Source organism: Manis javanica, chromosome 14 (assembly GCF_040802235.1).
Source record: "Manis javanica isolate MJ-LG chromosome 14, MJ_LKY, whole genome shotgun sequence".
In the NCBI taxonomy this organism is placed as follows: Eukaryota; Metazoa; Chordata; class Mammalia; order Pholidota; family Manidae; genus Manis; species Manis javanica.
Window position 1 is genome coordinate 40,226,151 of NC_133169.1, and position 13,047 is coordinate 40,239,197.

A 13,047-nucleotide genomic window follows, 5' to 3' on the forward strand; every position below is an offset into this window, starting at 1 on the left:
TATATTTATTCAACTTAATGTAAGTGAAAGAAAGTTAATTTATAGAAGGGTAAAAATTCTGTTTTTTGTAACTTTCTAGATGTAACTCTGCAGGGGGAGGATATTTTTCCAGCCTGGGGCAAAATACCTTTGAAACCAAAATCAATCAAAAAGGAGAAATAAAGTGGGAGAAACCCGTTTATTGTTTCCAAGCAGTCGTCCACTTCTGCTTGCGTGAGTCTTTCGTGACCAGCCTGCAAAAAGGGGCCCTTCCCAACCTCTTCAGTCCAAATATTCCCTCAATCCACTTTGTCATTACCTATTGATATGGAGATGGTCTTCTTCTCTCCACCCCTTGGAAACACCTTTTTTTTGGAGATGCATTTGTTTGGAGATGCACTGTGGCCAGGCAAGAGATTCTGGAAATATTGCAATTTTACCCAAAATAGGCATCTATGTTAAAGATTTTTGTTTTTTTAAATTTCTTTACTTATACATTAGAAGAACTGTAATCTTTTTTTAGGTCTTTACATGGTTATCATTGTAATTTATGAAACAGATTTTAAATTCAGTTGCTTTATCTGTTACCTTCACCTTTTACAACTTCAGACAATAGAAATGGGTACCTTATTATAATCAGGAACTGCTGATTTCCTCCACCATCCTCTCCAATCCTCATTTCCTCTCCTCTTTTGGGTGTTGCTTGAATAATGCATTCATTGAAAGAATAACTTTGAATCAAAACATACCCATCAAAAATGTGGCTTAAGAAAAATTATAGATTTTCTTTCACAGTAGAGAAATGGGTGAAATACTGACATCAAACATGACCGGGCACCTGGGCTCCCATAGGTTTCTCCTCAGCATTCTTAGCACGTGGCTCTAATTCTCAGGAATCAAAGCCAGAATGGCAGCTGCATCCATCCCTGTACCCATCCTCTGTACCTCCAAACATTTGCAATCAGTGGATGGCAGCCTCAGTCATTGCATCCGGGTTTGGCACCTGCAAGGAGGGAAAGGCATGTGAGCTGCACTGAGACCCTTGGAAGAATGCTTTGTGGAGGCAGATCTAAAAGTTTCAAATTCATCTATATTTGAAAGGGTTTTGTTATCTGGACATCTTCAGATGTCACGGAGTCCTGAGCATATGGTTTCATTTGAGTCAAATCTTTGTAAACAATGAGCAGGGTCAAGACCTGCATATATTCTAAGTTCTTATTCATATGTTTGTGTGAAAAATGTAGCTTGATATATATATGTGTGTGTGTATGTATATATAGATGTATATAGATGTATATGTATATATAAGCTTAATTTATGATTATACATCTATATGTAACTTTAAACTATATATACTGATATGCAGGGAAGTATTTGACTAACTCTTAGGCTTGTGTAATACATTACAATCTCCTTTAATCTGACGTTTTATTTGTTATTTTAGTAAATTATGAGTTGTCCACAAATATTTATTCTCTTTTTAACAATGGGTTTAGGGTTGAAGAGATAAAATCCCCTCTGCAAACATCATCAGCACAAAAGGCATCCAGAATAATGGTTACAAATTACACTCTTTTGTGTTTAATTTGGATCAATCTTATAAAAAGTTCAAGTTCATGCAATATAGCAAATTTATTCTGTGTATTCCATGTCATAATGGTAAACAAGGTAGGAAATTAAACACTACATTCCTATTTGTAATATGTTAATATTTGTAAATTGTCAAATCAATAGCTCCTATGAGTTTTTAAACTAAAATTTTAATATTCAGAAATAGTTCCTTAACTATGATCATATATTCATCTCTTAGATTTTGGCCCTGATTCTCTGAATTATTCCCCCAAAGAATGGAACAATAAAGCCACAATTCTTGTTTATGAAACAACTATTTTCATTATTAAAATCACTATTTAAGTAAAAATACATAAAAAGAGTATGGAAACATAACTAATGTATTTTCCTCTCTTCTTTTAATTATGTACCCTAATTTGCTGTTACAAGAAAATTAGTATCCTTTCTTGGTTTATGGTTCCATAAATTTTGTCACTTGTTTAGAGCCTGTGGCTATCATTGCAATCAGAAACATAAGCTTTACCCCAGTAGCTCTCATAGTCCTTGGTATCCGCACCCTCACTCAATCCCTAGACCCTGGCAGGGAATTGTCTCTTCATCCTTATAGTTTCACCAAGTGGAGAATTTGTATACATAGAATCAACAGTAAATAAATTTTGAGACTGCTTGTTTCACTCAGCATAATTCTTTTGGATTTCATACAAGCTATTGCACATATTGTAGTAAATTTTTATTGCCAACCAATAATTATTTATAGCTGCATCCCTGAAGGACTTTTGTATTATTTCCTGATTTTGATGATTCTGAATAAATGGCTATAGATGTTGTATACAGGTTGGTATATATAATTTTCCACTTCTCCCAAAAAACTAGGGCTATGATTTCTGGGTCATGAGTATATGCTTCCGTATTACAAACTGACCACATTTTTCAGAGTAGTTGCAGTGTTTCACATCGCCACCAGCAGTGCGTGAGAGATTCAGGTGCTGTTCATCCTCACACCTGTTTGAAATTGTCACTTGTTGTATTTTACTTCTGGTTCCATATGTAAACCTGATTGTGCATTTCCATGTCTATTGGTCCTGAACATCTTTCCTTACTTAGCATTTATTTATCACATCAGTGAAGTAACTATCCATTTTTTAAACTGTGTCATTCACTTTATACTTCTTGAATACTGGGTGATTTCTTTCTAATTTATTTTCATTGAAATATAGCAGAAATACAATATTATACTGGTTTCAACTGTACAGTACAATGATTCAACAGTTAAAACTGCTATTACAACCTCATCCCAACTAGTACACTTACTGTGTGTCAACATAGGAAGATGTTAAAGAATCATTGACTGCATTCTGCATACTGAACTTCCAACTTGTGACCAAGTTGTGTTATGATTGAGATTTTGTGCCTATTTATTCACCTCACCCACACCAGCCACCCACATTAACCTCTCCCCCATGGTAACTTCCAGACCTCTCTCAGTGTCTATAAATCTTGTTAATTTTGATTTTTTTATTCCATACATAAGTGATATCATATGGTATTTCTGTTTCTCCACCTGGTTTATTTCATAAAGCATAATACCCTCTGGATCCATCCATATGGTTGCAAATAGCAGTATCTCTTTCTTTTTTATGGATTAAAAATATTCTATTGTGTATATGTACCACCTCTTCTTTATTCATCAATCTGCTTATGGATGCTTAGGTTGCTTCCATATACTGGCTATTGTAAATAACACAACAATAAACACAGGGGTGCACATATCTTTATGAAACTGGGATTTTGAATTATTTTCGTAAATACCTGGAAGTGGACTTACTGGGTCATATGGAAGTTCTATTTTTAGTTGCTTAGGAATCTCCATAGTTCTTTCCATAGTCTCTGCATCATTGTACATTCCCACCAGCAGTGTAGGAAGGCTTGCTTTTCTCCACATCCTTACCAATGCTTGTTATTTCCTATCTTTTAGATACTGGCCACTCTGGAATCTCCTTGTGGTTTTGGTTTGCATTTCCCTGATGATTGGCAATGTGCAACCTATTTTCATGTGCCTGTTGGCCACCTGTATTTCTTATTTGGAAAAATGTCTGTTCAGGTCCTCTCTCCATTTGTTTATTTTGGGTTGAGTAGCATGAGTTCCTTATAGAGCTTGGATGTTATCCCCCTTATCAGATGAATGATTCACAAATATGTTCTCCCATCCTATATTCTGCCTTTTTTCATTGTTGATGGTAACCTTTGCTGTACAGAATATTTTTAGTTCGATGTAATTCCACATATTCATTTTCGCTTTTGTTTCCCTTGACCATGGTAACATGTCCAGATAAAAATTACTCCTGTTTATGTTCAAGTGATTTTTGCCTATGTTTTCATCTAAGAATTTCATGGTTAGTCTTATATTTATCTTTAATCCACTTTGAATTTACATTGTGTATGAAGCCAGACAGTAATCCATTTTCATTCTTTTGCATGTAGCTCTCCAGCTTTCCTAACAATTTATTGAAAAGACTGTCTTTTCTTCACTGCCTATTTATGTCACCTTTATCACATATAAATTGACCATATTTAAATGGATTTATTTTTTGGTTTTCAATTCTGTGCCATTGATCTAGGGGCCTATTTTTTGGCTGGGGTAATACTGTTTTGATTACTGGAACTTCTAGTATAGCTTGAAATCAGGTTGCTTACTATCCCAGCTTTGTCCTTTCTGAAGATGGCTTTGGCTATTTGGTGCTTTCGTGGTTCTATATGAATTTTATGATTATTTGCTGCAGTTCATTACAAGATGCTGCTGTTGTTTTGGTGGGGATTGCATTGTGTTTGTGTCTTTAATGTCTTTCACCAGTGTCTTATACAGAGTACAGGCCATTCACCATCTTGGTCAAGTTTGTTCCTAGGTATTTTATAATTTTTGATGCATTTGTAAATGGAAATATTTTCCTGATTTCTCTTTCTGCTAGCTTGCTGTACAATGGGTCATATTGATGTATACTAATTTTGTATCCTGCAACTTTACTGAATCCAGTGATCAGCTCTAACAGTTTTTGGTGGTGTCTTTGGGGTTTTCCATATATAGATCTCTGTCATCTGCCACCAGTGACAGGTTTGGCTTTTCCTTACTAATGTAGACATCTTTTCTCTCTTGTTCTTGTCTGATTGTCATGACTGTGACTTCCAGTGCTATGCTGACTAAAAGTTGTGAGATTGAGCATCCTTGTCTTGTTCCTGATATTAGAGGAAATTTTTTCAGTTTTCATCACTGAGTGTGGTTTTAGCTGTGGGTTTGTCATAATGGCCTTTATTATGTTGAGGCATGTACATTCTATCTACATTTTGTTGAGAGTTTTTATCATGAACAGACGGTGAATTTTTTAAAATGTTTTTCAGCATCTATTTATCCTTCCTTTTGTTAATATGGTGTATTTCATTGATTGATTTATAAATATTAAACCATCCTAGAATCTCTATATTAGTTCCCACTTGTTAATGATGAATGATAATTTTGATGTATTTTTTAATTTGTTTGTTAGTATTTTGTTTAGGATTTTTACCTCTATGTTCATCAAGGATATTTGTCTATAACTTCCTTTTTTGGCAGTGTCTTTTTTTTTCATATTAGAGGATGCTGGCCTCATAGAATGATTTTGGAAGTCTTCCCTCCTTTATTTTTTGGAGTACTTTAATAAGTATGGGTGTTACCTCTTTTATCAATTTTGATAAAATTAGCTGTGAAGCCATCTGGTCCTGCAATTTTGTTTGTTGGGCGTATTTTTTTAAATTACCAATTCAATTTTATTACCGTTATTGGTCTGTTAAGGTTTTCTATTTCTCTTCCTGGTCAGCCTTGGAAGGTTGTTTTTTTCAGATAATTTATCCATTCTTCTACATTGTCCAATTTACCAGCATATTATTTTTCATTGTATTCTCTAATTTTTTTTTACATTTCTATTGTGTCTGTTCTAATTACTCATTTTTATTTTCTGTTTTGGTTTTTTTTTTTATATACTCTGTTTTTCCTTGATAAATCTGGCTTGGAGTTTATCTATTTTATCTATTTTCCCTATGAACATGGTTTCATTGACTTTTTTTCTATTGTTATTATTCTGTTTTTATTTCTGCTCTGATCTTTATTACATCCTTCCTTCCCCTGTCTTTGGGTTTAATTTGTTCTTCTTTAGTTTCTTTAATTGTGAGCTTAGAGTCTGTGTGGGACTGCTTTGCTCCTTGATGTAGGCCAGTGTCTCTGTGTCCTTCCCTATTAGCACCACTTTTGCCACATCCCATGTACATTGAACTGCTGTATTTTGTTTTCAATGGTTTCTACTTTTGTCTTGAAATTCAATTCTCGATCATTCTGTTTAGTGTTAGCCTAGATACTAACAAAATTTTCAATCTTCTATAATTTAGCTTTTTTAAAAATTTATATTAGTTTTAGTAAATTTAAGTGCTTCTTTTTATTAATAAGTACCTATTATTAGGCTCATAGTAATGTACATTTATGAACAACACAAGAATATTCTCTCTAGAGTCCTTATTATGGTTTATACCCCTAAGAAAAAGGGGCTATAAAATCAACTATAGAATAAATTACAACATTCACACTATATATATGCATGAGATTTCAGTTTTAATTTTATGCCTCTTTTCTTGGCTAGACATTTTGCTTTCCTTTTTTCAATGTTTTCCATTGGGAATGAGTACTCTGAAATTGAAAAGGCTGTAAATGTGTGTGTCATTTTCTGGACTTTTTAAGCTAAGGTAAGTAAGTGGGTGTTTATAAATATTTAATATGGTATAAAATGTATGCATTTGAGGTAAAGTTACAATTGACTATTACATGGATAAGATTAAAAGAAGTGAGAATTTTAAAGTTGTTTTTAAATTAATACCTGAGATTGTTTCATTTCAATCCTAAATATTGTGTATGCCCTCACAAGTATGTATGCACAATCTCTGTATGTAAAGTTCTGCTGTATCAAATGAATATTTCTGACCCATAGGTCTGAAGTGCGTTCCCCTGAAAATTGGTCCATGACACCTAACAGAAAGGAAGGATGTTACAAGTAAGTAAAACATTAAATTTATAATAAATAAGTAATAAAAGAAAGACATTTTGATTACTTTAGATTAGCAATCAAGCAATGAGTTTTTTAAAAGGAAGACTATAAGCTTCTTTACAAATAAAGTTTTATAACAATATTCTTCTATTTTAAAGGAAATTTGAAATGTAATTATTTCATATTTACAAAGTGATGATTATCTTATATAGCAAAATTTATCAGTGATTATTTTTGCTTGAGTAACTAATGCTTTTTACTCTATGTAGCAGATCTTTGAAGTAACTATTTTTTAAAGAAAAAATCTTCAAATATGTCCCATTTAGGGTTTACAATATGCAAGGGGTAAGTTATATAAATTACACATAAGCTTTTTTTCCTGGATAATTCCAAGAGAAGCATAGTATTAGCAATTTATCCCATGCTCTGATTCTCATTATGTTGGAGAATTTATGAAACAAAAGAAAAAGCAGCTGATTTTAAAGTGTATTCTTCATATATGCATATGCTTATAGTTAGACCAATTAATCTCACAAAGAAGGTGAGTGATTGCTCTTCATAAGAATTTCTCTGCTTATTATATGTGCTACCTGTCACTTGGGTTAATATGGAGGGTTATAGAATTTATTCAATACATTATCAAGGATATTACTACCCTTATCTTTCTAATGAAATGGCAAATAACCAATATTTCATGTTTGATTTGAAAGAAAGTTATTGTTAATATGAATACAAGTTGTCTTCCCAAATAAACAAACCATGCATACTATATGCCAAGACCATAAGTTTGGTTTAAAATTAAAAAATCAAAATGCAAAGTTTAGGGAAATATATTCTTTAAAAGGATGCATATTGATTATGTGACCTGGTGTAGATTTAGCTTATGTATTTATGAGAATGTTTTGACTTATTTCTAATAATTCTTGTAAAAACAGGAGTAAAATTTACAAGTGTGGGTTCAAAGGAAAATGAGGATTTCTAGAACTTACTATTTAATGTCTCAAGATACTATTTTTTCTTATAATAGAAAGTATCTTGTAAAATTTCACAAATTTACTAAAATATTTTCAGACAATAAGCTTATAAAGGTGTAGAGAACTGAAATTGTATAGCTATGTAGAAACTGGATTTTTGAGAATTTGTGAGCTGAAATGTGAACTGACTAGGTGTACTTTTTTGTTTCAATCATTTGAAATCACTCTGTAAACACCGGCTGATTGAATAATGATATACCGGCACTTTATGTTTAGTATAGTCATTCTCTTTCTTAAATTTCATGAATTTGACATCATGACAATACAATTTCTTTTTCTCCCAAGCATTATGCAGACCTGTGTGAATTGATGAAAGAGTAAAATCATCCCACAAGTAACATCAGAGTTCCTTCTTTAGATACTGCATGGGGAAGAGGGATGGGAGGGTGATCAAAGTGGGTGAAGGGGACAAAAAGGGGCAGGCTGACAATTTAAAAATAAATTAGCCACAGAGATAAAAGCACAGCACGGAAAATATTGTCAGCAATATTGTGGAAAATGTGTATGATATTACCTACAGATAGTGTCTACATTTATCTTGGTGAGTATTTAACAAAGTATAAACTGTCAAAACACTATGTTGCACACTGAGACAATATGATATTGCATATTAATTATATTGCAGCTAAATAAATTTGTGTCAGAAACACTTAGAAACAATACTTTATTACTTTTATAAAATATATCAGAAACAGTACAACTCAAAAAAAGTTTGCCAACCAAAATGAGTTCTGCAGTTTTCAAAAGACAGACAGATGGACAGAAGAAAGGGAGGAAGGGAAGAAGGAAAAAAAGGATATAATGAAATATTGCATTAAATAAAGCTATTAGAATATAATTTCTTTCCTTTTGCAAAAATAAATCATTACATATAATGTGTATTATAATCTACATTTTAACTGAGAAATATACCATTAACAATTTCCAACAGACAAAAAATAGGGAGGTAGAACCAATGAAAAGGATGTTTGTATTTTTTACCTAATCATATTCTTCTTTGTTATATTCATGTAATATTAAAAACTAATGTGGTTTTCAATGTCACAGGAATATCCAGAGAAGTATTAAGTTTTAGACCTTCATTTAGGTTGTTTTCATTAATAACTTTGAATATTATGACTATGAGGACTTCTAAAATACATACAAATGCAATCTTAAATTTAAAAGAGTTACTCTGGCCAAGAACTTCAATCATCCATCATTTTTATGACCTTATGCTTCCTTGGATAGTGAGACTCATGTTGAAATATTTGTTTTAAGAAGAATGAAAATAGAATATCATGTGAGTATATTTCTTTATAATTTCATTCACATTTAGACATTATCAACCATTTTACTCTCCTCTATTCCTTAAAATAATTTATTGAAATATCAATGATATATAATATTTCATTGATTTTGGATGAAAAAAGTGATCCAACATTTGTATACATTACCGAATGCTCACCACAATAACTGTAGTTAATATATGTCAACAAAAAATATATTACAATATTTTTAGCTATATTGTCTATGTTGCACTTCCATCCCTGTGCCCAAATTATTTAATAAATTGATGTTTGTAACTCTTTTTCCTGTGCACCTATTTCATTAGCCCCCTCTTCATGGTAACCAGCAGACTGTTCTCTGGGTTGCTGAGTCTGTTTCTGCTTTCTTTCTTCGTTTGTTTATACTCTGTGGGCTATTTAAATTGATCAAACTATACTAATTCTGGATATAACCTATTCAAATTCTTCGTTAATTTATTATGATTCAGTTATAAAAACATTTTTGTCTTTATTCTTATCAATGGATACAATTTGAGAAGTAGACACACCATTCTTTCTTCTACACACAAAATATATATTCTTTAGTATATGTCTGTTAGTTGATGAGTTATTAAATTTACCATTTATTTGTTTTATGTTGTTTTTGTGTACATATAAGTGAAACCAAGGGTAGGAGGGTTGGTAAAAATGGTGATGGGGATGAAAAGGTACAAACTTCAAATTATAAAATGAATTAGTCATAGAAATGGAAGTAAAAAACAGAAAATACAACCAATATTGTGGTATGGTAACAGGGGCATGTACACGTACCATGGCAAGCCTGCAAGAATGTGTGTAATTATTAAGTCACCACATTTGCTGTACATCTGAAACCAACATAATATTGTATATGAACTGTATGACCCCAACACTGCATACCTTTTAAAATATGTACCTTGTGCTTCTGAGGCACTTAAAATTTAGGTAGTGCACAAAATTGTACACATTGAAATAATGAAAGCAAAATAAGGCAAATGCCCAAGAAGGTATAAAAAATACAACAGCAGTTATCACTGAATTCTGAAATGTAAATGTTGGTGAAGGACCACAGTTCTTTTACTAAGAAGGTGAATTATTAAACGTCTCCTCAGGATCTCAGAGAAACAACATGAAATCAGGAGATGTTTTTAAAAATAGTTCTAATAATGGATCTCTAATATATGGCTAGTTTATTCATCATTGAACACACAACACCGATTACTGAATTTCTCATCACTAGTCCCCTAGGCTTTTTAATCTAACCTGTGCTTGGTTCCCTCCAGAGAGACCCCTGTGGAGAGAGGAGATGGACGACTACAATCTCACCACCGTGACTCACTTTATCCTTACGGGGCTCTCTGACCTCCCCAAGGTGCGTTATCCTCTCTTTGTGGTCTTTGTCGTCACCTACCAGGTCACCTTGGTGGGAAACGGGGCCATTCTCTTTGCCATCAGGACAGAGAAGAAGCTACGCACACCCATGTATTACTTCCTGGCCAGTCTGTCCCTCTTGGACATATTCTGCCCTTCAGCTACTGTCCCCAAGATGCTGGACAACCTCTTGACTGGGAATCACAGCATTTCCTTCCTGGGCTGTGCTTTGCAGCTTTATTTCCTGGTGGCCCTGGCGGGGACTGAGGTCTTCCTTCTCGCTGTCATGGCTTATGACCGGTATGTGGCCATCTGCTTTCCCCTCCATTACACCCTCATCATGACCCAGGCTCGCTGTGCCCAGCTGATAGCTGGGACCTGGGCAGCAGGGTTTCTCCATTCCCTCCTCCATACAGTCTCCACATTCTGTCTGTCTTTTTGCAAGTCCAATCAGGTTAACCAGTACTACTGTGACATCCCCCCAGTTGTGGCCCTCTCCTGCTCATCCACCTACATGGAAGAATTGTTTATTTTAGTGGTAGCAGGTATGTTTGGAATTGGTGCCTTCCTAACTACCTTCATCTCCTACATGTACATCATATCCACCATCCTGAAGATCCAGTCAGTGGAAGGGAAGCGCAAAGCCTTCTCCACATGTGCTTCCCACCTCCTGGTAGTTTGTTTATTTTATGGCACAGTAATATTTACCTACATTCGCCCATCCTACAGCCAACACTCCACAGCCAGGGACAGGCTCATTGCCATGCTCTATGGGATTATCACCCCAATGTTAAACCCCATGATCTACAGCTTGAGGAACACAGAGGTGAAAGGTGCTCTCTGCAGGCTTTTACATTATAAAGCATGTTTACAGTGAGCATAAAAGTAAAACAGAATGACTCAATACTCATTTTAGAATATATTTATAAGGAGAATTCATAGAAAATAATTGATATACAGTATACATACTTTTGCACACTGAATTTATCGACATGCAAACATACACATGATTTTAGTCTACCTTTAAGCTACATAATTGTATATGATTATGTGTGTCTCAATCCAATGGGTACTTCAAATATATCCTCGCAAATTAGACATTGTCATGAGTAACAGAGAACACTACCTACACCAACATAAAATGATAGACTGAGTCTATCTTTTAAGGTAATTTTCATTTATGTTCACATCTATATCCACATCCATACCTATACCAATATCATCTCTGTATTCTTTTATACCTACTTTTAAATCTATATCTAAGTGTCTATTCACAGATCATGATTTCACTTCTTTGTCTTATAAGATTTACCTCATAGTCTATCTCCATAACATTACCATTTCACTCATGCTGTCTTTCAGTTGTTGCTTCCACTGACTGAGGATTTCTCTAATTTTCTCCCTTTTCCTGTGAACATGTATTTTCCCAGATCTACCTGTCTCTCCAAAGAGAGGACTTATGTTATCACTGATTCAGATATCTAATTTAGTTCAATGTATTACTGTTATCATAGCTTCGACATGATCAAAAGTGAAAGCATCATGTTCTAACACACACACACATCTTTTTGGTTGCCATGTATTGCTGGTATCAATTTCCCTACTTACACAGAATTAAATGTCAGAAATTAGACTCTCATTTAGATGCAGGAACTATTGTGGAATAATGGACAGACATCATTTATAGTAATATCATTTTCCCCAGCATTACCGAGATATAGTTGACATAACATCGTGTGAGGTTTAAGGGTACAAAAATGATTGTTTTATATATATATCCTGTGAAGTATTTGCCACCATAAGGTTGGTTAACACATCCATCAACTCTACAACACTATCCTTTCTCCATTGTATTTTTAGATGTTCATATTTGTATGCTTATATATGGGATCTTAATTCTATTTCCTTGTTCCATATATCTGTTGTAAATTTTTGTAAACTGGTACCATACTGCTTTGAACGATATAGCTTCATAATATAGTTTGAGGTTAACATAAGTAATGCCTACTTTGATCTTTTCTCAGTCTTTCCTGGAATTTAAGCTTCATTTCTTTCCATATAATAAGGAGACTTTTAATTTGTTTCTATATAAACTGACACTGGAATTTTGATAGGAATTATATTGAATCTATAGATAGTTTTGGGGAGTCTGGAGGTTTTAACAATATGAATTCTTACAATAAATGAATGTGATTTATTTTGTATATTTTGTATCTTTTTAAATTTCACACATATACTTTTTAGTGTATTAATATTATAATTCATTGTTTAAACTTATGTGAAATATATTTATGATGTTATTGTGAAAGGGAATATGATTTACTTTACAGGCAGTTAATTATTAATGAATCAAAACGCATAGGCTATTTATCTGTAGAACTGCATTCTGCGAGTTTACTTAATTAGTTTACTGGCTCAACAATTTTTTGTTGTACCCCAAGGATTTTCTTTTTCTTGTTTACATCAATTTATTGATATACATACAATAATATGCACAATTCTTAGTGTACAGGTGTATAATTAGGTTCCTTCGATTTTGTTCATTTCTACTGAAAAACAGCAGAGAAGAAAAAATAAATATATTTTTATGAACTCATAAAATGAACTGTTGCCCTTTTCCCTTATGTAATTAGGTCAGATGCTCTCATATTTTATATGGAACATTTTGAAATATTGAGATTTGGTTTTATGACCACCTTGCCATGTATTTTGTGGTTTTAGACTCCACAGAATGGAAGAAAG

At 33.3% G+C, this 13,047-nt stretch overlaps 1 protein-coding gene across 1 annotated transcript; it reads left to right on the forward strand.

Annotated features, from left to right (window-relative positions):
- The first annotated feature begins 10,240 nt into the window (after nucleotides 1-10,240).
- LOC108399521 (olfactory receptor 5V1-like) lies at nucleotides 10,241-11,182 on the forward strand. Its single transcript, XM_037004288.2, has one exon. The coding sequence runs from the start codon at nucleotides 10,241-10,243 to the stop codon at nucleotides 11,180-11,182; it is 942 nt and encodes a 313-aa protein (XP_036860183.2).
- The last annotated feature ends 1,865 nt before the right edge of the window (nucleotides 11,183-13,047 follow it).

Excerpts from the sequence above, each read along its gene's own strand:
- LOC108399521 (XM_037004288.2), top strand. The coding sequence starts at position 10,241 with ATGGACGACTACAATCTCACCACCGTGACTCACTTTATCCTTACGGGG.